The following is a 26,922-nucleotide window of genomic DNA, read 5'->3' on the forward strand; positions in this document are numbered from 1 at the left end:
AAAAAAATGAATTCTAATCAAGAAGAAAAAGCTTAAGCCAAGTTAAACTCAAACATGCTTCCCACCCACAAAGCTGAACATCTGCCTTTGGAGCAGATGTTGCAAAGCAGAATTCCCTCTGGTAGCCCCAGGAAGGCCACACACAAATTTTCTTAATCCTGTCTCTTCCAAATTTCAGAGACCTGGAAAGACAGTTCTCTAAACAGAAACTTCCAGCTTTAGCTCCCAGCTGCTCATAGGAAAGGTATGGCAGGAAAAACATTTATAGCTGATCTAGTAGGGAATTTTGTCTGGAAATACGAATGGTAACTAGCTTTTAGAGGGGATATCCTGGACACTTTTATGCATGAAGATACTTGGAGCCCAGCAAGCTGGAAGAGAGATGGCATGGTATGGGTATTAATACAGTACAGAAAATTTGAGCAGAAATTTAACATGGGACCTTTTCCCATGCAGGTTAAGGAAAAAGCTCAGGCAGAATCAGTAGCTGAGTGACTCTGGAGCAGTACCAGACCCCATTCTCCTGTGAAGGCACTGAGAGAACACACTGCTCCACAGAGAAGAACAATTAATCACACAAAGAAAGCAAAAGCCTTTCTCTGAAGGGTCTCTCATTTCCCTTTAAGCATCTTTTCTTTCCTGAAAACTCAAGGCTGAACTGTTGGGGTCTTACATTCAGCTCCCCAGAACAGCCCACAGAGCACCATTTTTAGGGTTCCCTAGTAAGAGTCTGCATTCAGCAGAGCACAGGCCAAACCAAATCCTTGGTCAAACCAAACCCCCTCTCTGAGTCAACCCCCCTGGTTGGAGCATACCCTCTGTGGGAGAGCTGAACTTGGTCTCGTTGACGAAGGTGGACAGGTCAGAGGGCTGTGGGTAGTCCTGCTTGTCCGTGTTCAGGTCCACAGTCATGCAGGTCCACTTCTGACCCGTCACGGAGGACGCCAGCTTCTCCTCATCCGTGGCGTGAACCACCGTGGAGATGACAGGAGGTGTTTCTGGAGTTGGCAGTGGAGTAGGATCCTGCAGCAAACAAGAGCCAGTTAATTCCATTATCTTTCACTAACACATGGCACAGCTCCATCTCTGAATTCCCTTGCACTGCCAGAGCCATCTTTTTAATTCTGTAATCTCTGCTGCAGTGCTGTATAAAATACTTAATGGAAAATACTAACTCTACCAGCAGCAAGTTTTCCCAGGATAACTAAGCTCTTTGATGATAAACACTTGCATTGCAAAGCTGCTTTGATAACAGGGAAGAAAGAAGATCCAGAGCTGTTAAAATCTGTTAGGCACTTGACACAAGTGGCACACATCACCCATCACTGAAGTCTCTGACTAGCAAAACTGACTTTTCAGGCTTCCCTCATAGGAGCAAACCCTTGTAGGTCCACGAGGCCATGAACCCTTTCCCCTCTCCTCACTTCTATGCTGTCAAGCAGCACAAATAAAAGAGCAGGATGGATAACAGGAAGAGGAGCAGCAGCATGGAAGGAGCTGTGCCACATCAAAGCAGTCAGGAAGAGCAGCTTTTGTTAACTTCTCTTTGTTAACTTCTCTTCCAAGAAAACCACCTGCCAGCAGTTTGCAACATGGAATCAAACTATGCAAGCACATGCTCGTGGTAGATCAGCCCACTTGGTTTATTTCTATTTCCCTCCCAGCCCACCAATTTGGTGCATTTAGTTTCTTATTTCCTAAGCTAAAAATTCCAGGGTGGATAGTGATAGTCTTGTTTTTCAGACAACTGAATGAAGATATTTGCTCATATTCTTGCTCCATCTTAACACAGGGCTTTCCAAAGTACATTAGCTAATACTCTAGCTGGAATTCCCAGAGAAAATACTAGATCTACTATATATTGTGTGCACACTTTTAGAGGACAAAAGGCTTTATGGTAATAGCCCAATGTGCTATACTTGGACATATGCATATATTCTTCACAAAGAATCTCCTCTATTATTGAAAGTACAAGTCTACAACAAAAATATCTTCTGTTATTAAACACACAATTCCAATTAAATTAATAAAATTTCCTTCTTTTTACCCCTTCAAGGACAGGAATTACATGCATCAAAATAAGGCAGCACTTTACCTGAGAAGGAGGATCTGATAGTGGGGATCTTTTTGGTGATTTTTTCACCCTAAATGTATCACTGAAAATAAAGTTCAAACTGTTAATATGGTAACAGCAGCAAGAATCAGGTCATTTCACACTTAGCAAGAGACAGCCACAGACAATGCAACCTCTGTAAGCCCTTCTGCATTAAGATCCCATCCATTAGGAAGCAGCACCACAGAGAAACATGCCACGGGTATATATTTTTGTCATGCACTTGGAACAGGCCTCGATCCCTCCAAAGCTGAGAACAGCAGGATTGCCATATTTTTCATGCTAGCTCCTGACACATTCACAGAGCAGAGAGCAATTCAAATTCAGCTGCAATTCAAATCCCTGCTCCACCACAGGCACCCTCCAGGGCCCTGTGGAAATGATTCAGCTTCTGTCTGCTTCAGTTTCACATCCCAAAATTAGGTCTAACCCACACCTTTACCTGAGAATTAAAACTGTGATAAACTTAGGCTCCAATGACCCCCAAAACCAGGAAGAAAAAACCTGTTTTGCTTTAGATGAACTTTATAAAACCCTCTGAGGTAGATGCTGTTCCCCAGATGTCAGAATGAGCTGTGTCATTACAAATGGGCACAACAGACATTTTTAAAAACAAATACAACAAGAAATATGGCAATTCTGCTGCCAGTTCCCCTGACACCTCACAGTGCAGACAGGGAGCATGGACACTGTAGCCCTCCAAAATCCCACAGGTTTCAATCAAGCAAAAGGAAGGAAGAACAAACATTGAGTCATGATGGTGTATAATTATGAATGTTGCCTTTATTCACTACTGGCTAAAAATTGGCTTAAGTTTCTAATCAGGAATAAACTAATTATCTGTCTGTTCTCTTGATGCACATTGCCAGAGTTATTCAATCCATTGATGTTACTAGCTACAAAAGGGAGAAAAATACCCTAGCCAACTCACTGATAAAGACTTTATGTTTGAACAGAGATGCAGTGGCAAAAATTACTGCCCACCAGCTCATCTCTGATCAATGATGGCAAGGTTGACACCAGAAATTCTAATGGTGCATTTCCATCAGCAGAGGGTAATTCAATACCACATCTAGAGGGGAAAATAAATTGGGCAGCTGAATACTGGTGTGTTCAATGCCATTAATTATCCAGTTATGATGACAGAATTAATTAGGATAACTTTTTCCTTCAAGAAAGACATGCATTTCATGGAGTATTTACAAAGAATTGATTGTACAATGTTGTTCAGTGGTAGAAATAAAACTGTCATATTTTATGAGAGCTCAATGATACAAAATTCCTATAGTTTTTAAATGAGGATCTTCTTTGATAGGCAACAGATAATGAGGCAAACTCAATCACAGTCAGGCATCTTGCTTAAAATAGCTTTCATATGTGCAAGTGAAGTGAAATCATTAACATAAAAGCTTCATGCTGAATAATAACTGATCATGCTGCAAAATAAATAAGTAAAATTAAAAAGCCCATAAATCAAAGAAGAAATTTGAACTGTTAGCTTAGAATTACTTACAACAGAGAACATACAGACATCACATCTTCTACCATCCTAAGACAAAGAAGACAAAGAAAAGAGAGACAGACAGAAGGAACTGACAAAAAAGATTAACCTACAAATATTCTGTTAATGTTAATGTGTTAAGGCAATCTGGTCATGCAGATTTTCTACCTGTATAATCTTAACCCCTATTTTTTATTGTGAAATACACAAGGAGAAAAAAATATTCATCAAGTACTTCCATGTTTTCTAGTCCAATGTTATACTTTTAAAACACTTTCATCTTACAGAACACATTTTTCAAAGCTGACACCTTCAAGTTAAGTTCCTTTCAACACACTAACTGTCCTTGCCTTCCCTGATGGAGGCCACCTGCTTGCTTTTCAGAACACAGTATTTGTTATTATATGAGATGCAAAACTGTTCTTGAATGGCAGCTAAGCTTAAGGAGAGGGCACAGTTATTCCAGGTTTTGTCATGTTTGTTGATGTGTTGTGACAGCACAGAAAAAGCTACTTGACCATTTCAAACCATTTACCCAGGTCAGGAGAGAAAATGACATTTCTTTAAATCTCAGCTGGTTTGGCTCTCTCCAAAACCTAACCTGTTGTTCTAACAGAGCAAACTGGTTTCCCCCAAAGCAGAACCAAACCTTGCCAAACAGCTTAAACTAAGAGAAGTTTTCATTTACTTATAAGCCTGGCAGCTTCTGCTCATCTCTCTTCACGTGCGATGCTCGTGACAGCTGGCACCTTCCATTTCCAAACAGCCTCCAGCCATCCAAGGGCTTCCAGAGCAATGCCTGCACAAGCAATATCTCTACAAACCACTTATTTTTACTCATCACAGTGAGCTGGCTCTGGGGAGGCATCAGCTGCTCTTTGCTCAGCATCACCTGAGCAGTGTGATGGTCTCCAAGCAGCTCAGCACTCGGGGAGATGAGCAGAGAGCTCACATCTCTTGTAAAAACCTCATCTTTTCACAGGGAGGTCAATGCTTAGATTCTTGCAGTTTCATTCAACAACAAAAATGGCTTATTTTTATTGATTTAACACATGTTAGACTGAGCACATGGCTCAGATTCAAAGTAGTACAAGCTCAGCATAGGTGTAAACTCATGAGTGGCTTCTTCCCCTCTAATCTAGAAATCACTGCCTTTCCACATGAGGAACTCATTTTCAAACTGGTTCATAGGGTTTGATTCCTGCACCTCTCAACAGGGCTAATAAAACCTCCTGCCACTGCCTACCCTGGCATCCCCTCTCAGGTCTTAAGGTAATTTTCTTCTAGAAAGTACCACAGCTGCAGGCTGCAATGGGTTATTAATATGCAGAGTCTCATCTTTGTGAAAAAAAACACCACTTGCAAAAGTAGGTTACAGGGCTGCAGTGAGCAGCAGACAACACAACCCAGTGAAAGCAGTGCCAAGCACGGGCTGGGAATTCCTGCAGCCCTCCTGACCCAAGAACTTGTGAGCCCTGAGCTGGGGGAGCTTCACCTCCCCACCCTGATAAAAACCAGCACTGAACTTTGTGATTCCAAGACAAGGTTTTCCTGTGATGGATTTTCTCAAGGACAAATGTGGCTTAGCAAACTCTCTTTAAACTCATTTCCCCGCTAAATTAATAACTCTGGAATTCTTTCTGATATTCAAAGCAGATGGGAGAACCCAAGAGGCCACTCTGGGGGTCTGTCAACTCCAGCTACTGGAAGACACAAGGAGACTCTGGCTGGCTGCAAAAACTTACAGGTCTGGTGATATTAAAATTCCCCTCTGCACTTCCCCAGTAAGATTCAAATTGTTCCTGTCTTGCTGTCAGACTTTTAAATCTTCTTGGTTTGGACCAAATCAGTTTGGACTGCAGGCTTGGAAAAATGTGTCATTTGCCACTAAGTTTCAGGTAAACCTCAAAAAGTAGCAACACCAGAAAAAACAGGCTTCTCTCCCAAAGAAAACAACTCAACTACACAGTGGTCTAAACTATCCATAAGTCAGAAACACCCCTAGAAAGAAAATAAAGGCACAAGCTTCCTCAAATCTCACAAAGGACTTGAATTAGAAGCTTAGAAGGCAGAGGCTATTCAGAAAAATCTGAATAATCTCACCCTGTAGAGAAAAATCTGAATAATCTCCATCTCACCCTGTACCCTGTATCAGCTTTTGTACTGCTTTACATTAACCATGTTATCATCTTCTCTTAAACTGGCATTTAAAAAATTTGCTCCCATTTTTGTTAGTCAGCTGGAACATTTAAACCATAAAGGACCATGAATTGAGATACTTTCTTACAGATATACACACAGGAGATCAATTTCAGATAGATGGGACACAAACTTAGTGGTCACCAACCCAAAATAACCATATCTGAACAGATAAAGCAACATGCAAATCAGCAACTAGCCATAGAGGTTTTTGAACCAAATATCTAACAGCAACATAGAAAATTTATCCTGGAATTTGTCACCCATGTCTAAAAGCTGGATATTTCCCTAACATATAGTAGTTTTGGATATTTTAAACTTTCTGCACAATTGTAAGCTCTTTCATAAAAAGGGATTTTTTCACATTTCTTAGTCAGGTGTGTATATTAAAAAAATGTATTTCAATGCTGCACTCTTCTGTTCCAGGTTATTTTCTTTTAAATACCATAAGTCACAGGATGAAACCATCTTCCTGCTGTTTGCAATATGGGATTTGTCACTGCCTTTTACTGTCATTATTTCACATCCCACGCTCAAAAACAATGATTCATAAAATAGTTGTGCTGGTGTAATTACTTTGATCATCTTAAACAGCATCAACTTCCCAGAAGGAGGTCACAGAAAATTGGGTACATAACTGATAGAATTACAATTTAACCAGGTTCAGATCTATGCTGAGCCCAAAGACTTGAAAAATGCAGTTGCCTAATGTGGCTTGGTAGTTCTGGAAATATCAAATTATTGAGGAAACGGGTTGAGAGCAGGAACAGCCCCCCAGTGTGACTCCAGCTGTGGCCACCAACACCCAAGATCACCTCCCTCTCTCTGTTCAGCTATAAATCCTGTGTAACTGTGCTAAGGGATGTGCTGCTGCTATTCTAGAAACGTCTCTGCCCTTTAACTTACGTTTTTAGTGGCGTCTTCTTCTTCTTGGCAGGTTTGTTCAGGCTGTCTCCTTCCGTTCCGTTCGTTTCGTTGGCACTGGCTGGTATCTCAAAGGAAGCTGGAGATTTGGAAGGCGAGCTGGCTAGCTTAGAAGAAGACTTGAAAGGGTCAATGGAGTCCTCACACATGTCGGGCTCGAAGCTGTACGTTTGCTGAGGCAGTTTGGGCGATTCCTGCATTTTTGTACTGGATGAGAAGGGGTTAAAATTGGGATCGTCCCACTTGTCGATATCAAAAGTGTAAGAGCCTTTCGTGATGGGGATTTCGTTTGGATCAGTGGGCGACTTGGTCGGGGTGGTTGGAGCATTGTCAAGCTTCTCCACCGCTTTTTTAGTCTTTGGCCTCCGTAGCGGCATTTTAGCACCAGGCTTTTTCCCTGCTTTTTTGGGAGGAGGAGTGCTCTCCTGCTGGTCTTCACTCCCCCCTTTCTCCTCAGAATAATCGAACTCCAGCCTCACCGCTTTGACGGGAGGGTCCTCCTGTCCCCCGGTGTCCGGCGGAGTCACCTCCAGAGCCTCGGGGGCTGTCGTTAGAGGTAGTGTTTTCCTGCTGGCAGGGGGAGAGTTCTGCACTTTGCTGCCTCCGGAGCTAAACGCACTAATCCCTTCGAAACGGTCCGGATCCGAAGGGTCGGATCCTTCAGGCACAGGCGGGGCCTCCTCTTTCTCAGCAGAGATTTTGGAAGGTTCAGTACATTCGGGCTTTGCTGCGTCAGCCTTCACCTCAGGTGCTTTATCCTCACAAGCTGCTTGGCCAAGCTCAGGCGGTTCTTGTGGGGTTTCCTTCACCAGTGGAGCATCCAGAGGTTTTTTGGCCGACTGCTTCTTTTTTAAGGAAGCTGGTCTGGGTTTTTTTGTTCTCTTGAGGGTACTGGAAGCGCTGCTGGAACCAGTACCGTACACATCTGCTGATGGTGCTAATGTCTCACTGTTGCCAAGGTAAGATGCTCCATCAAAATCACTGGCCTGCAGGCTGAGAGACCGAGACAACGTGGATTTGGAAACCGGGACCGAATCCGTGGATTTTCTCCGGACATTTGCTTTGGGGTCACGATTCTTGGGCTCTGCAGAGCTCGGTCCTAAGGCATGGAGAGAATCGACCAGCTCAATGTTATCGAAGTCCAAGTTGTAGGTTCCACTGCTGGCTATGGGCTTGTCCTCGTCGAAGACAGTGGAGAAAGAATGGCAAGGGGGACGGAAGGGGCTCTCTTGAACTGGTTCACTGTGAGACACATCGGTTACGGGTTCAGCTTCTGAACACAGTCCTGTGGGAGCAAACAGAAAAGTCACTGCACTCATTTATAGAACTGGGCCTTAGAAGGTTTTATTATAATCTAATATTACCGAAAGTAAAAGAAAAAGGCACTAAAATCATACAAATTGACTAAGCAAACCAAAGTGACTTTTCCAAGATATGAAGCAGATTAGGAGGAAAAACAGATCTGTTCTCCCCAGAACAGGATTCAAGTTAAGTTTCACAAAAAGGCAAAATATATATTTGCAATAGCCTCTAAAGCACCTCTTCTATCACTTATAGAGATGGGTATTACCACAATACGCTAAATATTGCAAATACCAGAAAAACTGCACATAAAACATTTTTTTTTACACCCATTTTCTACTACTATGGAGAGTTCACACAATTGTGTCATAGCTCTTATGAAGTAAATCTCCTGTAAATTGACTGGTGCTTCAGTAACTACACGTTGACCTTAAGTTTTGTTTCCCATGTACTATTTTTACCACTTTACCCAGAGGAAAATGGCTTCCTCTCCACAACCCATCAATGCTGCTCCTCTATCTGCCCCAAGCAGTCAATAATTACAAGTTTATAATAGGACATCAATAACTGACAACTTAATATGAAATAAATTATGGTAAAGGTAAAAAAAAAAAGGTCATTTAGAGAACTCCACAAATATTTTCAGATGAAAAATCTTCCTTTAAAAAGCTAGAAGCTCCCTACTGATAATTTAAACCAGGTTTTTCCAAGTGTAGTTCTAACCTGATGAGGAGAAAAAATTCTAGAGAGATTTATGTTAAAACTCTTAATCCAAGCAGCTTTCCACTGCAATTAAAGGTTTTCTTATTGAATAGAATCCTAAAAATGACTTATATAAGTTTCTTCACTTGGGATATAACAACTATTGGACAAAGTAGAAAAAAGAGTGCATAACAAAAAAATCAGAAAATAGAGAGGTAGAAAAGCATGAAGGTGATGGTCCTTGCTGCCTTCCAGCTCATTAAGTTGATTATGCAAATGTTTTACAAATCCTGCATATGATTTGCTCCTGCTGTGACAGTACTACTCTGACCTGAATGTACCACGGCCACCTCTGTCCCTGTGTGTCCCTGTGGGGTATCCCAGACCTGGGACAGCTCTCTCCAGCTCCCAGTTCAGGCTGGGCTGAGCCAGCTGCTCACAGAGGAGCAAAATGCCCCCGTGTTTCCTGTTGAAGCAACACAGCTTTCTTCACATTGTCATCTTTTTTTTTAATTATGCAATTATACAGAAAAATAGTCAAACAAAAATGAATGTTTTGCTCAGCCCTAAACGATTTCAGAGACATTTCTGCTCATCCTTTTCATTCCAATCCTGACATGTTTTGCAGAATAACTCTCATTTTGCCCTGCTACATTCATTAACACTGTTCGTAAAAGCAATACAGACAATCAATTATTATTTTAGTGAGAAGCTATGAATGGATTAAGAAAAGGGAAAAAAATTTCCTTTGTTTCAGAAGAAATTGTGTGTCTGCACAGAGACTGCAAGGATTATTATTTATGGGTGTAGAGCACAGAAAAGGATGTAAGGGAATTGGACACATTTCCCAAAGTGGCACCATGTACTTCCAGAGACTGTCAAAGGGATGACGGCTGTGCAGTTTCTCTTTTAAGACTGTGGAAGTTCACTAGGATACATCAATTAAAATAATATTCTAATGTGTTTTTTCTGCTAAATGAATGCTAATAGCATGGCAGTACTTCAGAACAGTTTATTTTTCTCCTTAATCCTCACTGGTTTGGGCTGGGTTTCAGCCTGGCTGAGAGGTCATTAATTAGGCTGGTGCTCACTTCACACACACATCACTTGGTGACACTGATGGGACTCCTGTTAAAGGGCACTCAGAGAGTGACACAGACCCCCAGCATTAGCCTAATCTGTCCCTTTCACCCTGAAAGAAGAATGGAAGGGGAACACATCACAATAAACACTGGGATGCCAGTGGAGTACAAATGTAGGTCAGCATGAAATCAAAGTGGGATCTGAACAAGGAATCATCTGCAGTGATGCACTGTTTTCATTCCAGCCTACCTCAAAGCCCTCAACAGCATCGAGGCCCTTGTTCAAAGTCGTTATAAACATGCATTAAAACAAAGTAAAATAAAATAAAATAAAGTAAAATAAAGTAAAATAAAATAAAATAAAATAAAATAAAATAAAATAAAATAAAATAAAATAAAATAAAATAAAATAAAAATAAACCATTGCCCTGCAGGACTTGGACTGTAAAGAAGAGGCTGATGTTTGGGATGCATCACGCAAAGGGAGCGTGCAAGGCTTTGCAGCTACTCCCTACAACGCAGCATTTCAATTCTGTGTGCTCCACACAGTGCAAGGCTTTAATCTTCTGTAACTGCTTATTTCACGACTTCCTCCTCATCAAATCCCTTCTACTCAAGAGTACGGATTTCTGCAGAGCGCTGCTCGATATTTTTATTGTTTCTTTATGAAACAAGATGTGAAACTGTCTCAGCAAACACGGCTCTTGGCAGAAGAGAAATGCTGCTGTCAGCCTCTTCTGGCTTTACGACAGGACTGGCTCTCTCCTGGTAGGAGCAGAATTGCTGGGGCAGGAGGTGTAAATGGTACTCAAGGCGTTATTACTACAAAGAGTCATGAAGACCATACTTTCCTGACATTAACAGCCTATTCAGAGAGCAGTGACATTTGTCCTTTTTACAGCACAAAATTAAGCCAATCAGTATCACTACAGTATTTTACTAAAATGCAGTTTGATCACAAAGGAACATACTATGATACCAGCTGTGGGGTTTAAGGCAGGATTTACTTGCCCTAGAGAGGGACCAGCATAACATTTTAAATCAGGTTTATGTGTTTAGAATTTATACTGGTAAGAGCTACCCACAAGAAGATATTAAGTTTTATAAAGCACTCCAAGAATGTGGAGGATAGCTGGGGAATTTACACTGCAATAAAAAAACAGGCAAGCTCCTCAAACCCCCAGTTTCATTAATTAAAAAAGAAGGTCGAAGTTCTGCTCCTTCCACTGGGAAATTCCTCTGATTTCAGTCAAATTTTGACTGGGTCAACTATGAAAAAAAATCCCAAACCCAAACTCAACAACATGAAACTCAGACTTCTTGTATCCAGGTGATCAGACCTAAATATTAACAGTTACATGGCAAATTCAACACTTGGCATTTTCACCTGGCACCTGCTATGGAAGAACCAGAAGTTTCTAGAAAGTCACAGAATCACAGAATATCCTGAGTTGGGAGGAACCCACAAAGATCACTGAAGTCCAACTCCTGGCCCTGCACAGGACAGACACAAGACTGAGAACATGAATAAAATATTTAAAGAATGTGTGCATTAATAAACAAAACAAATTTCTGTTGCTTTTTTACAGAAGTAGCCAAGGCAAGGGGTTACTTTGCTGAAGCATCTCTAAAGCAGAGAGAACCCCAATACACTGAAAATAGGCCTTAACACTGCTGAGCTGGAAACAAAATGAAACACTCTTCTGACAGGCTTAGCAATAACATTTAAACATATGTAGTAAGCAAATAGAGAAGAAATTGAGTATCAGTTCTATTTTCTAGAGAAAAAGCAAACCTCTGGAGAATGCATACAACATGTACCCAGTTACTAAGTTATGAGGAAAAAATGCCAAAAGCATATAGGAACTGGAATTGCCTTACACTAGAAATTTTGAAACATGGTTTATTTCAAGTTCCTTCTTGTTATGGAAACTCTTTGATGTCAGAAAATCAATTAGTACCACTTTTTTAAAGTTCTGTAAAAATACTTTTGTCATTTATTCTAAGATGTATTCTAACATTGTATATAAAAGTTTCTTTTCAAATTTTCCGTATCAGGCTTCAAGAGGAAAAACACTGAAGAAGAATGCTGTCCATACCAAATATGTAGTTTGTTTTTGCCTGGACTATAATGTCTCTGTTGGAAAGCCTGACCTCGAATTTCCCTGGCACCAGAAGGACTCAAATACAGGTGCCCCATATCCTGATTGTTGGGCTGTAATGCACACAGGGGACTCCAGCACTCACTCTCCCCTGTGAATACAATCTGAATTCAGTCATCATCTGGGGAAGGCAGTGAGGGTGACAGAAAGCTCCTAAGCACGAATTCCTGGCCAAAACCAGAGTATTTGGGAGAATGGGCTTGGGGGACATTCTGGTGCTCAGATGGATGAAACAAGGGACAAGAGGACCCTGCTATGGGAAGCTGAGGAGACAAGTAACAATAATTTAAAATAATGACAATAATAACTGCAACCTCAAACGCTCCAATTTGCCTCGAGATTATAACCCGTGTTTCCCAGAATTATTTAGGGAGGAATGGAAGGGCTCATTGGTGGCACTTCCTGGAGCTCAGGGGTAGTTTCCATGCTTGCTCTGTTGCTCCTCTTCCCTTCCAGACTTGCCCTCAGACTGACTCCCCTCCCCTGCTCTGCTGCTGATGGACCAGAGCCATGCAGCAGGTTTTACCCCACCAGGAGCTGGCACAAACCCAGCACGAGTCCAGCTCAGTTCACTTTCATCATATTCACTGAACCACCACTGAAGTCAACCTAATTAAAAACTCTCCCCTTGCCTTTCCAGCAGTGGGGTCCAGCTGCCGTGCTAATGATATCATGCAACACAACTGCAGCCATCTGCATAAGAAATTATTGTCAACTAGAGATGAAAGAATCCTATAAACACTTACTGTGCTCCCTCCTTCCACCAAAACATGCTCTGTCACCCATCCCATGTGAAAAAAAAAGCCATGTGGCTGCTGAACCAGGAGCCCAGCAGGACACTGCTGCCTCTCCCTGTGCCAGGCTCTCCAGCTGCCCATATTCCTCACTCCTCCTCTAGTGAAACCTGGTTTTTTAGCTGTATGGTGCCATCCAGGAACTCTGCTTCAATGCCTCTGAGCCCTGAGGAAGGGACTCATTCTCTTTGTGTGCAGCCACATGCATAACTTGTGAAATAAATGAACTACAAGACACTCAAGCAGTTTATAAAATACAAAATGTTTAACTTTTCTCATTTCTAAACACCTAAACTACAGTCGTACTATTATTTATTTCTTCTAAAGATTTCCAAAACAAATGAGTGCTTTGTGTTGCCCTCCTACATTTGGATTTTTTCTGCATTACGCATCTTCTTCCCCTCCAATAAATTCCCCTGTTGTATAACTGTGTTTTGTATCATTTTGGATCACTGAACAGATCTCTGTCACTTAGCTGTAACTTGCCTCCCATGGACAATCTGATTTGCAAATGAAGTGGTTTCCCCTCTGCCATCCAATGGCCTTCAATAAAGTTCACACTGGCTGTGAATAGCTATATTCAGTTTCCCATTTTTCTTCAGAAAGATCTGTAAAAAAAGGAGGGGGGGAACTGGGATGGAAGGAGACAAGAATCACATGTGCCAGGGAAGCACATGTGTAACCAAGGGCTTGAAGATAATCTACTGCAGTAACTAAAAGCACACTCCAACCCTGTTCAGCATGTGTGTTCTTTTGTTCTCTGAGCGCTTACTTTGTAATCATTGCATTGCCAAAGGTTTAAAAAAAGGAAAGAAGATGCAGAATGAGTAACTTTTGCTACAATGATGAGGGAACTCTAACAGCAGAAAGGTTGCCTCAGTATTTACTTTTTATTTTTTGAAATCAGTCTGTAGAAAATCCTTGAAGCTTCTAAAAAACCTATCATAAATCAAAATCCTAAACAGCATTTCTTAATGAGTAACTCCCAGAAATGCTGTAGGTGGCTTGAGACCTTTAGTGGGATGCTGCAATTCTTTCCAAACACAATACAAGTGAACTTTAGACTGCTGGGAGAAATATTATCTGCATACAATTTAGCCAGGTGATCAAGATGACTCGGCTGTCTGATAGAAAAAAGGCAGCATAATGGGGAACTCAGTCTCAAGCTGTTGAGCTGTCATCTGACAGCCCAAACAAAGCTATTTTGGGCTAATAGCATGCTTTCTACTCCCTCATATTCCATTACTCAATCTGGAGAACAAAGAACACTTTTTGGGGGAAAGAATTTCTTTGGGTTTTAAACACAATTCTCCCTTTTTAAAGATTTTATTTTACCATTATGTACCAATTTTCACATATGTATACCATACATACATAGCCCTGTGCTCCTCCTATAAAATCGGTGTTTCTGTTCTAAAGGGCTTTTTGACTACCTCCTATTTCAGTAACACATTTGAAAATGGCATTTTGTTAATGGTCATACTTAATAGTGCTCACACAGGTACCTGCATCTGCAACCCACATCTCCTTTTTCTACTCATCTGACTCTGTAGAGATCCTAGAAAAAGAAGCTTTGTTCAAAAGGAAAAAGTTTTTTTCTAGAGAGCTCCTCTTTTCTTTAATATTTTTCAAATGTTATGGACAGATTCTCCATTACTTTATTCCAGGAGGCAACATTTTCCTCTCTGCATGGGTAATTAACTAATATTCCAGAAGCCAATTTATTAGCATTAATTCCTTGCCAGTGCTTAGAGAAACAGCTCCCTGCATATTCACCTCCCCCAGTAACGTGTCCCACTCATTACCTGTATCTTCCACTGGCAGCTGAGGTTTTATTTCTTGCTCTGCTACGTCTGCAACAACTGCTGCTGCTGCTGCTGCTTCAGGGGGAGGCTGTGGAGGTGAAGGTGGTGCCTTGACAGGTGTAGTGGACTCCGGGGTCTCAAATGCTTCTTCAGAGTCAGAGCTCCTGGGGAAAATCAAAGCAGAGACTTGTGAGCACAGTGTGGATTCTCATTTGCAGGTCAGGCTTGGCAGTGCTGGGCTTCCTGAGCTGGTGGCACAGACCTCAGCTCTCAGGCTACCACTGCGTTTCCCAAAGGAGATGTGACATTCCAGTATGGCTCCCAGAGCAGGATGCCATGGCTGCGGTTTTCTCCCTAGACAAGAAGTTATGTCATTTGTGTTACAGAAGTGAGCACACACTTGGAAATGAATCCATCCTGCAAAGCCTGCTTTGCACTGTGAGGGTGGCTCAGCCACACAGACCAATACCCCTGTGCTACTCCTTTGCACAAGCACACCTCAAATAACTAAAAAATATAAATAAAAAGACTCTTCTGAAGAGAATTTCCTAGCTTCATTAAAAAACCCCAAACATCTAAAACAGCACCAAATTTCTTTTGTGTGCCATCAAGGGTGAGAGAGCAGACATGAAGTATCTGAGGTGCAGCCAACTCCTGTGCATCCTCCTCCCATGGAAATACTACATTCTATTTTCAGCAGAATTTTACCAGAGCCCTTTTCAAACACACCTTTTGACACAAGGGAAGACAGCCTGTAAAATGCATGGAATCCTGGTATTATCAATAATGCTTTTGTGGCACCATGTTCTCACAGGGACACAAAAACACAGGGACCACCATGGGTTGGTGCCAGCCCAGGAAAGAGAAAGCAGCACCCAAAATGGAGTCATTCAAGTGAGACACAAGCTTGAAAGGGAGCAACTCTACAAAATGATGAGTAACATAAACACTAAGTGAAGATCTAAATCATTCAAAGACACATCACTTGCTCTTAGAGGTGTACAGCCATAAGAAACTGTCCTTCTAGGTCTGGAAACTAGAGAAACATCACTTCTTAAACTGAGCCCAAATGATAAACATTTCATCCTTTGTCTGGGAGCAAGGAATGCAGTGACAATGGTGTCATGTTCAATATGCACTGAACATATGTTCAGTATACATTCAATAGGCATTTCTGTTAGTCAGATGAAGTTTTGGACTGCTGGTCTGTAATGAAGTAAATCGAACACAGCAGTTTGCTGAAGGACAGGACCGATTTGCCTCTTCCCAGTGGTTCTGTGTTGCCACTTCATCCCCCAGAAGCATTCCACAAGCCAGCCCAAATCAAGGACTCCTCTCATTTTGCTTGAGTTAGAAGATAACTCTGAGCTGCCAGACTCTGTTTGGTTTCCTGACACCCGTGATTATTTTAAGCAGCTCCATATCAGGAGAAGTACAAATACAGGAGTTACATTCATTTGCCTAAATCTATCACAGCATAAAGCCTTAGGAGAGTTGGGGAAGAAGAGACCCCAGTGTCACTTCTGGCACCTCAAGGAGCACAGCGGTCCCAATTTTCCCTCTCCCTCTTCTCTGCAGAATCCCAGAGAGAGCTCCCACCCCATCAGGATGCACATCATGACCCTGTGCCAACCAAATCCTGGCTCATCATCCCTATTCCTGAAACAAAAGGAGCTCTACTAGGTTGTAACTTTGGGTGTTTGGAGATTTCTTTTTTTCCTCCCCAAACTTACACAGCTCAAAACCACTGTGTCTGGCTTTCCATTGTATCTGCTGTTGCAGCTCCTCAAAAACCCTTTGTGCCACTTTAACCATCCCCATTCCTCAGGCCACAGAACAGTCAAACTGAAACAGGCACACTGCATCGTTTCAAATCATATCCCTCCAAAGATGCACCATGTTTTAAGTTCTACATATTTTAAGCTTAAAGAACAGCTGCAAACAAAGGGCTTCTATAAATAAAGCTTCACAATAGGTATTCAACAACAACAACAAAAAAGCTTTCTCCTCCCTCCATGGAGCTGGTTCAGGAAACTTTAAAGTTGAAGAATCAAAGAGAAACAGAGTTGTGTGATATTTTCCCAGTGTCATAAAAATAAACCCAGGAAGTTATCATCTAAACCAACAAAATGAGAAGTAATTCATATCTCTCAGGCTTTCACGTAGTTTTTCATTGTGCTGCACTTAATTAATGTTTCACCCTTTACAATTTGAACACAAAGTCTAGCTTGGTAATACTCAAACAATAATGTTTAGACTCCTTTTTCCCAAAATGTCTGTACAGCACTTATAACATTTACAGTAACTAGAATGGAAAAAATCCTCTATTTTCATATCCTACTCAAAGGAGGATTTGTTAAACTGCCTTGATGGAGCAGTTCTGTGTCCTCCTTAGTTAAATTATGGAGAGAATTGGTGTCTGTTTATCTACCTTTCAAAGAAGGTCTCTTTGTTTACTTGGTCTCTTCCTTGGATGAATTGGGCATAACCATTTGAAGTAAATAGTAAATCTGACATAAATACTTGTTCTTTTTTGTTCACTGCATAAGTTTCCATTCTGGAGAACCTCTTGAGTCCGTGGACAAACAGTTGAGGTGCCTGAGCTCCAGAAAAAGGCTTTGTTTTACAAGTATTTAATAATTCCCAAAAAATTCTGATGCAACACTCCTGATTTTCAGCTAGTACAATCAAGTAAGAACTGTCTTAACCATAACTCAAATCCTGGTGTGCTTGTTATGAGAAGCAGTTGTGCTCACAAAGAAAATTCTATTTAACAAAGAAACATGAAGGGAAGCTTAATACCAGAAAAACCTTCTGCCCTGGGATTTGAGCAAGGGCATAAAGCCTGGAAGCAAATTCCAGTACTGTGCTCCACAGTCAACATGCATCCTGGAAGTATTAAATCTTGTGTTCAGTTTTCCTTAGTGAAAATATGGATGGTCTCTCTCACGTGAGATATTTTTTTAAGACTACAGTCCTACATTCAAACAGTAAGAAAAGACTTTCCCAGAACAACAGGATTTTCTGTGAAAAGGAAATTACGTATTTCAGCCAGTTCAATACACAACGCCTTTTCTCTGAGAAATTCAGGGAATACATGGAACAAAAAGAAATAATGCTGCTGCTGTACAGTTCTTGGTGCAAAACAAGATTGCCAAATTCTCATACACCCTGAGAGTCGGCACCAATTCAAAGCTGCACAAGGAGCAGCCACCACAGGTGCAGCTGTGGGAAGGTTCTCAGCAAAGGAAGAGTCGTGTACCATCTAGAATATGACCTTGAAGCTCCAGCCAAGCATGAAGCAGAGTGTGAGCCTGCAGGACTTGTTTGTGGGGCAGTGATGAAGTGGGAACTACAGGAAGGAGCCTGGGAAATTAGTGGGAGCTTACCTTCATAACACGTCATACATCTCTTTCCACCTGTATCCTTTGGATTATGTACATAACAGGTGAAAAAATACAGATTGTAGAAGTCACAAAACGTCTGTCTCTTTCATGTCCCTTCTTGAAAGACAGTGGTAAACAGTAAATCTAACACATACAGATGGGGTCCCACAGCAGGGGAGAACAAGGAAATCCAAGAATCTGACTAGACCAACCAAATCTGGCAACTCCACATCAGCTTGTGGAGCCTGAGCACTCCCACTCCCATCTGGGAAGTCCGAGCTCTTGCCCAGCCTGTTACATAAATCTCTGGAGGAAATACTGAAGGCAGAACCAGGGCTGACCTCTCTTCCTCACCTCTGGCTGTGTGGAAACCCAGCCTCATAAGTTACATTACCTTTTTAAATAAACCACAGGTTCTTACAATTTAAATCCTCTCTGATTTCAGAATGACAAATTGCATTTTTGTCAGTGTAGTTTGAAAGCAAGAATAAGATTTCTTCATTCCTCTGCCTCTCCTTGCTGCCTGCCCTCGCTAGGAAGACACAGCCCCTGAAGTGAGCGAGGTCACCCCAGTTGCCACCCGGAAACTCAATTCATTAAAAAGTGGCTTTCAACAGAGCCATGGCCTTGGGCCGTGGTGGGAATGCTGCCATCTGCCTTGGGTTCCTCCAATATTGACACTGCAGCAGCACAGCCAGCACCACCACGCTCCCTGGTCTCATTTCACAGCAGGGAAAGAGAATTTAAAAGAAACTTAAAAGCAGGACTTGACATGAGGACTGAGCTCAGCAGCATCACCTCCTATGGAGGCGCTCAAGGGAGCAAAACTGGAACTGGGATGCACCAAGGGAGCTCCACGGGCTTTTGTAGGGTTACTTTATTTAATGTTAAATCTATATAGAATTTTTATTTAGTGTATAGCCTACTTCGGGGAAAAAGACAAACAAACATGCCTGACTACTTTATGGAGTACTGATCTATTGATGTGCAATAGATGGAGAGGAAATGGGGGGCGATATTATGAATTTCTGAAGCCAGGAGTTGGAGCTGCATTACTGAGAAGTGCTGCCTGTGTGGGGAGAGGGAGATGGAGCCAAAGGAGCTGCTCTCCATCAGTCAGGGTTGTGGATTCACAGCGAACAAGAAGACTGGCTTCAGGGGGATCTGCTCCACAAAGCTAAGGTGAACAGACTCTATTTCAATTTGTACATTTTTCTTCCAAACTTTGTACTTAGGATAAAGTATGGTTTATTTCCCTAATTAGTGGAACTTGTCCTGGATTAATTGAGGTCTCTCCTACCTGTCAGCAGTATCACTGACGCCCTGCCAGGACTCCATAAACTCAACCTTCTCCCTGCTACTCAAAATACTCTGTTCACCAATAGTTTTGTCTCTGTATTTTATTGATATGACAACTTCATTCTCACGGTGTATTTAGAAATAGGACATATTGGGAGGAAATAAACCGGGCAATCTTACAACACACACAGAGCAACAAAACCAAACTGTGCTCCATTGCCACCCAAGAGTGCTCAGAGGGTGACATAATGAAAGCAAGGACTGCAAAGGTTTTATTTGGATGTTTGCAGATTGCCCTCTGATTGTAGTGTGACATTTGGAGGTGTACAGAGAAACTGAGGACTCAGAAGATGAGCAATTCCTCCCTGACCAGTTTTAACTGGTAGTAAGTCCTACAATCTTTTCCTGAGGTACAGCTCAACTCCCTGAGGGGAGGAGACAGAAATGGGTATTTTGTCTTTTTTTTTTTTTTTCTCCCATCTCATCTTTAGATCCACATGTTCTTTAAAACTGGCTAGAGCTGCAGCTCAAGGGGAAAATGTCTGTCCAAGTACATCCATTGCCTCCACATAAAAGTCCTCTGCAGACCTGCTCCCAGAGCCTCAGGACTGCCACCAGGGGATCATGTCATCTCCTGCACCAGGTACTGGCAGGGACCTGAGGCAAAGAGTCCAAGGCCATGGCATGAGGGACCCAAATGAGCAAACACTGCAGTGCTAATGCGAAAGCACCATCTGTGGCAAGACCTAAAGGAAACAGATTCCATCAGGCCTGGCCCTCCAAAGCATTTGCAGCTGTTATATCATAAATTTAAAGTATAAATTTCACATGAGTATTTACTGAACAATTTATCATGCACTATGAGAGGAAATTCAATCAGAAAGAAAAGGAGAAAAAAAAAAACAACCAACTTTTTAGATTGTTCAATTTAGTATTGAAGATTAATTTTGGCTTTCATTCTTTGTATCTCCCACTGGGAGATGAGCTGGAAATAAAAAGGAGGAATGAGTTCTGCAGTTTCACCTCCATCGATCATTTTCAGAGATGATCTTCATAAAGCCTGCATGAATAATTCAGGCGTGGTTTACTGATGAGCCCAGAACCAAGGATACAGGAGTGGCTGTATCCTTCTGAGGTCAATCTGGTTGTGTGTTACTTAAGCAGGCACTTTTACTGCAGTGGCAAGGGCCACACAGGCTGACAGATTTGGAAAGACACTCAGTAACTCCAAGCTTTAGTGTCTCTGAAGCCAGAGAGACAAATGCAGATATGCATTCATTTCAGTCAAAGCTCATTCACTGTAAAAATCTGATAAAACCCTTTCAGATTTCCAGGTGTCATTTTCAATGGTTAAACTGATTTTCTCTTAAAAATCCCCCAAACCCAAGTAAGCCACAACTAAAAAAGAACACCAAGGCAGGATGTTCCAGCAATACATCTCTAGAGATGAAGATCAATCCTGCTCTCAACTCTGCCTCTGAACTGCTGCACACACACAGAACCATAAAATAAGTTTGGGTTGGAAGGGACCTTTGAAGTCCATCAAGTTCAGTGCTCTTGGTCAGTTCAGTTCAAGTCTGCCTTACCCACCCAGGCTGGGACCTTTTAACAGCATGAACAGCTTCTTGTTGTAAATGTATGCAGAGTCCAGAGGGGGGAAATGCTCATTACATTTTACATTTAAGGGCTTTTTTCCTTTTGTTTATATAAAATTAAATAACTGACAACCTCTCATAATTCATCTTGTGGCATCACTTGTGGTTCAGTTACACAAATCTAATACAGAGACATATACAGTCTTTACTCTTTTTTTTATTTTATTTTTTCTTCAGACTCTTACAAACACAGCCCTGCATCATAATTCAAAAACATCGGGAGAGCCCAAATGGTAATTCCTTTCCTGGAGATCAAGTTACCACTTCAGGCCAGCAGCCATTAGCTGACCCAAGGGCCTACTCATGAGGACCGAGAGTGTTCTTCAGCTACAACAAAAGGTCATTTTCTTAATCCCAATACTAGGTTAGGATAATATCAGAGATATGCCAACTTTCTGTGCTTTGATTTTTACATATTTGCCTACCCAGTGACTTCCAGCTAGTGTGACATTCCCCAGTAATTAGCTTCTTTTAACGTGACAATTGTTAGCTATTATATGTTTTGAATATGAAACATCCCTACAGATTTTAAATTTTGATATTAAATTTGTACAGCAACACAGAAAACAGAGATGGAATGGTGGAGTTATCTGGTTATTTTAGTATTAATTTTTGGTGTCTACCAAATGGGAATCAGTCTACCTATCAAACCTAACACCCACGGATCTGCTGAACAAATGGTTTTAGAAAACAATGCAAATATATGTGGTGAGTGGCATAAACCTCACAAACTTTCTATTATGCTCTAGAGACATAAACCTCACCAACTATTTTCTCTTTCTTTAATAAAACATACCTTTGGAATTACAGGGTGTCTCAAAAGAATTCCATGCCCCCTCTGGGGGTTGGAGCAGATGATCTCCAGAGGTCCCTTCCAACTCCAACCACTCTGATTCTGTGAAAACCTTTTGCCCAGAGCAGAGCAAAGCCAGTAACCTCAGCCCAGCCTGCTGGAGCTGAAAGATGGACCACAGAAAGCCATCTGTCCTGCTGCCTCTGCCCCCTGGGAATGTTCTCAGTGCTGGAGCTGATGCTTACATTGAGTCAGGAGCTGGGGGAGGTACCAACATGTCACTTACATGTCACCACGCTCCATTTACAAGACAGTTCCTTCAGGGACACATTTCTGACCATTAACTATTAATGGACCTCTCTCACACTAGTGCAGGGCAAAGTGACAAGATCACCCATCCTAGGATTGAATAAATTCACAACAAACCCATACTGTGAGGAGACCAACCACAAAAAGGGGTCACAAGAAGATGTTGGGAAGGAAACAGATCACCAAGCTTTCCTTCAGCTCGCATCCTGCTCCCACAGGCGTGACACCATTGTCCCACAGGAACATTATTACTGATGTGCACACACAGGATGAGAATAAAGCCTTGAGAATATAATAAAATGATGTTTGGTACCTGCAAGGTGGACACAGGAAAACCACAGGGTGCTGGTCTCTGAGGCTCTGCTCCAGTGATGTGCACAATGCCCCAGACCTCTGACCAGAAGTCAGTGGGAATTCAGATTTCTAGTGCTGGGTCTGCACTGAAAAAGTGCATCACCTTACAGGGGAATCCTTCAGTCTGCTGCCTGGTGTGTATGGCACATGTACAGAGTATATATCATATATATATCCTGTGTGCACAAAAGGCAATCACACCTTGGGCTACTCACCTGCAACACTCCTGCCATATTCTACAGGTTCCTGCCTTGCAATGTCTGACCATCAAAACAAAGCCATAATTTCATCACAGGATTATTTCAGCTTAAGCAATAATGCTAGGAAATAACTGTAGTCCTACTGTATTTAAGTCCTACTTTATAGCAAGAAGTTCCCCATATTGCTTTAAATCATGTTAAAATTTTCATTTTCATTTTATAACAGTCACCACTGCTGAGTTACCAGATCTCTTTTATTTTTACTTTAAAATTGGATATGACTCAATGAAAAGTACAACTCCAGCTTCTCTAATCACAGCAATTTCAAGTAACTTTATAGAAGAAATCCATGAACTGGGATGAGGTTAATTTCCTTGGTATCTTCATTCTTTATCCTGCTATCTTTCTTAGGCATTAAAACACTAATTAAAAACAATACTGTGGGACAGAGAAAGTGAGGGCCATTTTTTAAAAACAGGTTTTTGTAAAAGAACACAATCAAAGCTGGAAGGTTTAAACAGAAATCATGTTTTGCATTCAGAATAATATTCCACAAAATCATTTGCAGTTTCTTCCTCAGCAGAGGCTTTCTGCTCAACCCAAGAGCAGGATAACATCACGTGTTCATTTTATGGCCTGAGCTATGAAGCAGCAGAGAAGCATCCTTTGCAATTTTCACTTAAAATGAGAGTGCAATTCTCACTTAAAATGTCAAATAAATCCCATTCCACCAAAATGACAATTGCACAAGAGCTCATATTGACAGAGATGTGTGCAGGAAGCAGGACAGGAGCTCCTCTCCAGAGGAAGATTTTAATATTATTTCTGCTTAAATATTCCTACAGAAAACACAGCTCCCCAGAAAAAATAACCACTATTACAACAAAGGTGGCCCTTGCCGGCCCACAAGGATGTGTCGTGAGAGGCACAAGGTTGAATTTTGGGACACAAGGAGGAAGGTGATCCTGCAGCCAGAGCCATTCCTTGCCCCACCCTGAGCCCAAAGGGTGTCAAACCCTCTGCTGTCCCAGAGCACCTCAGCTGAGCTGCCAGTGATTGACACCAGGGTGGATTTGGTGTGAATGGGTGAATATGGTCACTCACTGCTGATCTGATGCCACTGAGTCACTTCTCAGCTCTTCCAGTGGGTTCCAAGCTGAAGTGCTGGGATAACTCAGTGTCTGAGCTCAGAGAGGAGAATCTGCCTTTTCTTTTTTTACATAGGTGAGATAACAGAAATAAAATGCTATGGCTTCCCCCTTTGGATCATTACGTGGGACCTCAGCAATGGAAAATAATACCTTGTGTGTTACCCAAACCACACAGATCAGTTTGGAAATGTGTCTTCTATAATAGATTGAAAAAGACAACTATGAATACCTTAAACATTAATCACTTGCTATAAAAAGGCCCGTTTTTCCTCACAGGATGGCTATATTTAGAGAACAGGATTAGAACTGCAGTGAAGGGGAACTAAAAGGGCATAATCATCTTAAAAATAATGTTGAATTCTGGGTTTTAGCCTATTGTCTTATAAGCAGTCTTCCTACCATAACTGAAATGGGAAGAAGGAATTATTTTTTCCTGCTTTTTCTCTTTGTTTATTCAGCAATTTTGAGCACATTTTGTACAGAAGCCAAATTCCCACTCCCCCAGCAAAAGCCATTTCCTGCTTTCACACAGCAATGCTAGAGAAATGTCTCAAGCTGTGGGAAACCACATCTGAAGGAAAAAAGACTGCGGGATACAACATGGCACACTTACAGCAGCACTTCAATCTACTTAAATCATTTTTATAACTGATTAGCAAGAAGTTCCCCATATTGCTTTAAATCATGTTAAATTTTTCCTTTTTATTGCTTTTCATGAGATCTAGCAGGGTATGTTTTTCAACACCACTGAAATAAATGAATAATAAAACAATCCCCATCCTTTCTGGCCAGCCTGCTTTCTCTTTTACTGCTTTCAGCCTGAATAATGAAAATATCTACGCCACAGAAACAGGACTCAGAATTGAAATTGTTTTTTAAATCCCTATGCTCTTCTCAGGCAGATGCTTTATTCTCTGAGGTACAACAGGAAAAAGCAATTTAATTAAAGGCACTCTTCTTCAGACATCACAACTGCAAATACACTAATGTGTCCCGAAATCACCAGAGGCTGCTAAATATTCAACCACAGAAATCTTTGAAGAAAGATGCAGGTTACCCCAACAGCAAAGGTGAAAACTACTTAATACACAACAATCCCAGCCAGTGACGCACTTTGCTCACCCTAGTGGGTTAGGGTTTGCCATTTGAATCAGTGCTTGATGTTCAAATATTTAATACCCCTGGTAGGTATCTCTCCTCTTCTTTTAGTCCCAAGGTCTAAAATTTTAATCCAGGAAACATCATTGTGTGAACCGTCCCCTCGTGAAGAAGCATCCTGTGCCCCTGCTACACAGCATCACCGCTGGGAAACCGATCAATAATTCATCGGGAGCCAGAGCCACAGGTTGGGAATTGCTTTGTTTACTGCAACCACCTTTTACATGCGACAACGTGGCTTTGCAGAGCCACATCTCAGCTCTGCCACGCAGCTCCAAAGCAGGACCCGGGGACAAAACAGCGCGGATGAACGTGTGACACCTGCCATTCCTGGGGACCGGCCAATCCTGGGAGCAGGGAGGCTGCTGAAAACACTGGGCTGTGCTCCTGTAATGCCTCTGATGGCCCTTCCTTTCAGAAAGGAGACAAGGATTACACGGGGGTGGAGAAGAGAGGCGCGGAGAACCTTCACTGAAAAGGAAATAGAGGAGGAGAGACCCTCTGCCTTCAACCTGCTCCATATTCTGCCTTTTTGGCCCCTGCACAGCCTCCCTACAGGACTTTGCAAGATCCTCTCTAACCCTCATTCCTCTACTTCAACACCTAAAGCAGTTGCATGGACAGAAACATGGCCAGCAAGTAGTAGGAACAAAGAACAACAAAAAATATATATCAACCTCTTAACAACAACAACAACAAAATTTCTGCTTGGGCTCTGCTCATTCCACCTCCTGCCTGGGGTGGGTGAGATCCAGCTGCTGCTCCAGCTCGGTGCAGCTCTGGAGGGTTTCCCACTGCCTTCGTTCACCTCTCCCACGGGCACACCCGGTGCTGCTGCAGCTCTCAGAGAAATCATCCCATCCCCATCCCATCCTGTCAGTGCTTTGGGAATGCCCAGCTCAGGACGCACCGACTCAGCACCACAGCATGATGGAGAGAGCAAATTCCTGATCTCCAGTGGCATTTCACCAGCTGGACTGCCCACAGCTCAGCCAGGTGAGGAGCAACCTGAACCTTCCCATCCCAAGCTCCCACTTTGGTCCTGCACTTGGGAACCTGAACAAGGGGATCTGAATTCCCTGCTCATCTTTCCTCTCCTTTAGCAACCAAACCCTTTTCCTGGCACAATGCTGGACTCATTTCTAAGGAGAGCAATGGGCTGTTATTAACAAGACCAATAAACGCAGGTTTTTATGCTGAAGGAAATCAAAGCTCTAAAGGAGCAGGAGCTTATGTGATTGTAACTGTACCCTGTGTAAGATACAACCTGGTTTACATTAAGCCCTACAAAAAAAGCTGCTTTTGTTTAGGAAACCTGTATCGTGTAAATTTGGACATAACTCTAAGGATTCCAATTAATCAAAATCAAGTAAGTTTAAAACAGAAAGAGACAGATTTTCTCAAAGTTTACGTATTTTCCCCAACAGAACCAACAGCCCCAGTTCTTCCTCTCCAAGAGGCTTCCCAAGCATCCATTCATCCCCTGAATCACTCCTTGCAGCAGAGGGAGAGGAGCTGCAGCAAACAATACTGCAGGGCAGCAACAAACAAGAAACAGAGCTCTACAGTTGCCCCAAGGTCTGCCTAAGACAGGGCAGTTGCTTCAACCAAAATTCAGTTCACATGCAAGCTCCAGTTTGGTTTCCAGAGCCAAGGAAGGATCTCACCATCTTGTCTAGTGTCACCATCAATGGTGACAAAACCTGCCTTACAAGAAAATTTAAGACCATAGCAGAAAAAGAAAGCTAATTGAATTTTTTCCCCATTAAGCTGGTTCTAATGGGAATACAAAACATGATATCTGTAGCCTGCTACTAAATTCAGATGGTTGCTTAAGAGCATTTAAGGCTCTGAAGAGAAATGACACTTTTCCTTTCTTTGCTTTTTTCATAGTAAAAAATACATTTGCTTGTTTGCTTCCTACAGCAAACCCGCCCACTTTCTCCAAGAGAATGCAAACTGCATTGGATTTCTAGCTGTAATTACAACTCTGCCTCTTGCCACTCAAAAGCCTGTTTACCTGGGCTACTTAA

The 26,922-nt window shown here is 42.0% G+C and overlaps 1 protein-coding gene across 5 annotated transcripts in view; it reads right to left on the reverse strand.

Moving 5' to 3' along the window:
* Positions 1–26,922, reverse strand: part of TACC2 (transforming acidic coiled-coil containing protein 2) — a 118,299-nt gene that overhangs the window by 25,026 nt on the left and 66,351 nt on the right. For 3 of the 5 annotated variants that reach the window (XM_053983994.1, XM_053983996.1, XM_053983997.1), the window contains 4 exons: positions 14,585–14,748; positions 6,720–8,022; positions 2,096–2,156; positions 816–1,023 (listed from right to left, as the gene is read on the reverse strand). In XM_053983994.1, coding sequence (XP_053839969.1) covers positions 816–1,023; positions 2,096–2,156; positions 6,720–8,022; positions 14,585–14,748 — 1,736 coding nt within the window. Of the gene's footprint in view, positions 1–815; positions 1,024–2,095; positions 2,157–3,626; positions 3,663–6,719; positions 8,023–14,584; positions 14,749–26,922 lie in introns of all 5 variants that reach the window. The other 2 variants (XM_053983995.1, XM_053983998.1) reach the window with 1 other exon arrangement.

Source organism: Vidua macroura, chromosome 8, assembly GCF_024509145.1.
Source record: "Vidua macroura isolate BioBank_ID:100142 chromosome 8, ASM2450914v1, whole genome shotgun sequence".
Lineage (NCBI taxonomy): Eukaryota > Metazoa > Chordata > Aves > Passeriformes > Viduidae > Vidua > Vidua macroura.